At 41.8% G+C, this 1,932-nt stretch overlaps 1 protein-coding gene across 13 annotated transcripts in view; it reads right to left on the bottom strand.

The window, feature by feature from the left end:
- garnl3 (GTPase activating Rap/RanGAP domain like 3) overlaps positions 1-1,932 on the bottom strand; it is an 86,294-nt gene that overhangs the window by 27,544 nt on the left and 56,818 nt on the right. For all 13 annotated transcript variants that reach the window (XR_001661710.1, XM_016669919.1, XM_016669917.1 and 10 more), the window contains one exon: positions 331-405. Coding sequence is in view for 12 of the 13 variants with exons in the window: in XM_016669919.1 (XP_016525405.1) it covers positions 331-405 (75 nt within the window). In the remaining variant the exon portion in view is untranslated. The remainder of the gene's footprint in view (positions 1-330; positions 406-1,932) is intronic.

Genomic DNA, 1,932 nt, shown 5'->3' with positions numbered 1-1,932 from the left:
TGAGCTACTAGTTGTTTGGCAGTTAGTGTCGACTGGGGGTGTCGAAGTAACCAGTCCACCCTCAGTCTTTGCATGTAACCCCTCTGACTAGGGGTCAGAGGGGTTACTTGAGTAGTAGCATTCCAACAGATCCATGTTTTCGTCTCTCGCCCATTTCCGTCTTGTTCCAGTAGCCCATTTTTCATCAAGGTGCTCTGGTTCCCCAGCACCTGACGCAGACCTTGTTTGGCCGGGCGACGTCTGAGCCGGCATGTCGTGCTTATATATATATATATATATAGGAAATGGGCAGAGATTAGTAGAAGAAGAATGTGATGTTATTATTTGTACCTCATCTAATGAGCCGTTCTCCACCCTGAAGCGTCCCGCCCTGTGAATGGCCCCATCTGCATCGCTGGAAATCAGCTGAGAGGGAGACAGAGAAACATGTTTATAATTAAACTTGTGGTCATTTGGGGCTCGTGGCAGGAAAACGCAGAGGTCACCATGCAAACATGGACAAAAACGGGAACCACAGCAGACGCGTCACCGCTCTGTGAAAACAGCATCCAACGTCCTGCAGTACATACAGCGGCAATCCATTTTTCCTTAGTGGAAAATCAACATTTTTACTCTGCTTTGTTCATCTGCAGTTACTCCATGATAAAACTCAACATTTCAGCCCTATTGTCCGTCTCTCCCAAACTAACCTGACTGTAGCAGAGAGAGGGCTTTTACTATAAAACTGGGCAGCCAGTGGGCTGAAAGAAACAAGGCAGGACAGAATTAGAGAACATAATGTATCTGTGTAGTTATAAGAATAACCACGTCTTGTTTCAGACGGTAACATTGTGATAAGGGATTCAAAAAGGAAGGAAAGAAACAACACAATACGGATGAGAAACAAATTCTGGAAAAACCAATTTTCTTTAAACATTTTTTTCACACTCTTATCAACCTCTGAAAAATATTAAAATCAAATTCCCAGACTGTGTAGGATCTCTGAATCCAATTTTTTTTTTTTAGCATTTTAGGTCTGTGGTGTGTTTATGATCAATTAGAGAAAAGAAATATGCTGTATTTGAAAGGCTAAACATCTCACATCTCTGAGGGGATGTTTACATGCTGTTAGGACTTATCTCAGAGATGCCATCTGTCTTCTTGGAAACAGTTTTTTTATGATTATTTTTCCATTTTTCCTCAGGTAAGAAATTCTTGGAATTGCTAATTTCCCTTGACAGACTGACACATGTATTAGCTGTGCTGCACAGAAGGCTGCGGCAGCGTCGCAGCAGCCAGTGTTGATTTAAAACGTTGCTTCTATCAACATCTCATCTAATGGAGGACATGAAAAGGGGAAGAGAAGAATCTCAGATGAAAGTGGGGTGAAATATTCATCCATCTTCTAAAGCTGCTTATCTTTGCAGTGCTGCAGAAGGGCTGGACGGGTCGCCACTTCCCATATATATATTTTATATTTTTATTTTCCAAAGCCCTGCAATTTGTAAAATCTGTAGTACTGTATCTTTAAATAATAATAAAAAAAATACCCCATTTAAGTATTCATTTTAATATTCACATATTAAACTCCAGCTCCCTGATTGATGCCGGGTTGCTAGGTAACGGACTCCCTAATCCCTCGCTTATTCCCCTCCTCTTGACTTTCTCTTTGCTCTTAGCTCTTTGACCCTCCCGACTGTCGAGCACAATTTTGTTCCCATCGCTGACAGAGGTCGCCGCTGAGCCAGTACAAAAAAAAAAAGAGATAAAATAAAAAAGTGATGTGGATCCTTGCACGCACTGTTTGATGCTCGGATGGCAACATCCCTACAGGAAAACGAGAAGGGAGCTTAACTGTAATGCATCATGAAGCTGTCTAAACACCTAATCATGTTTAGTTTATAATCACACACACACACACACACACACACACACACACACACACACACACAC

The sequence above is a fragment of the Poecilia formosa genome, unplaced genomic scaffold (assembly GCF_000485575.1).
Source record: "Poecilia formosa unplaced genomic scaffold, Poecilia_formosa-5.1.2 Scaffold28, whole genome shotgun sequence".
Classification (NCBI taxonomy): domain Eukaryota; kingdom Metazoa; phylum Chordata; class Actinopteri; order Cyprinodontiformes; family Poeciliidae; genus Poecilia; species Poecilia formosa.
This window is presented reverse-complemented; position numbering and strand designations above follow the sequence as displayed.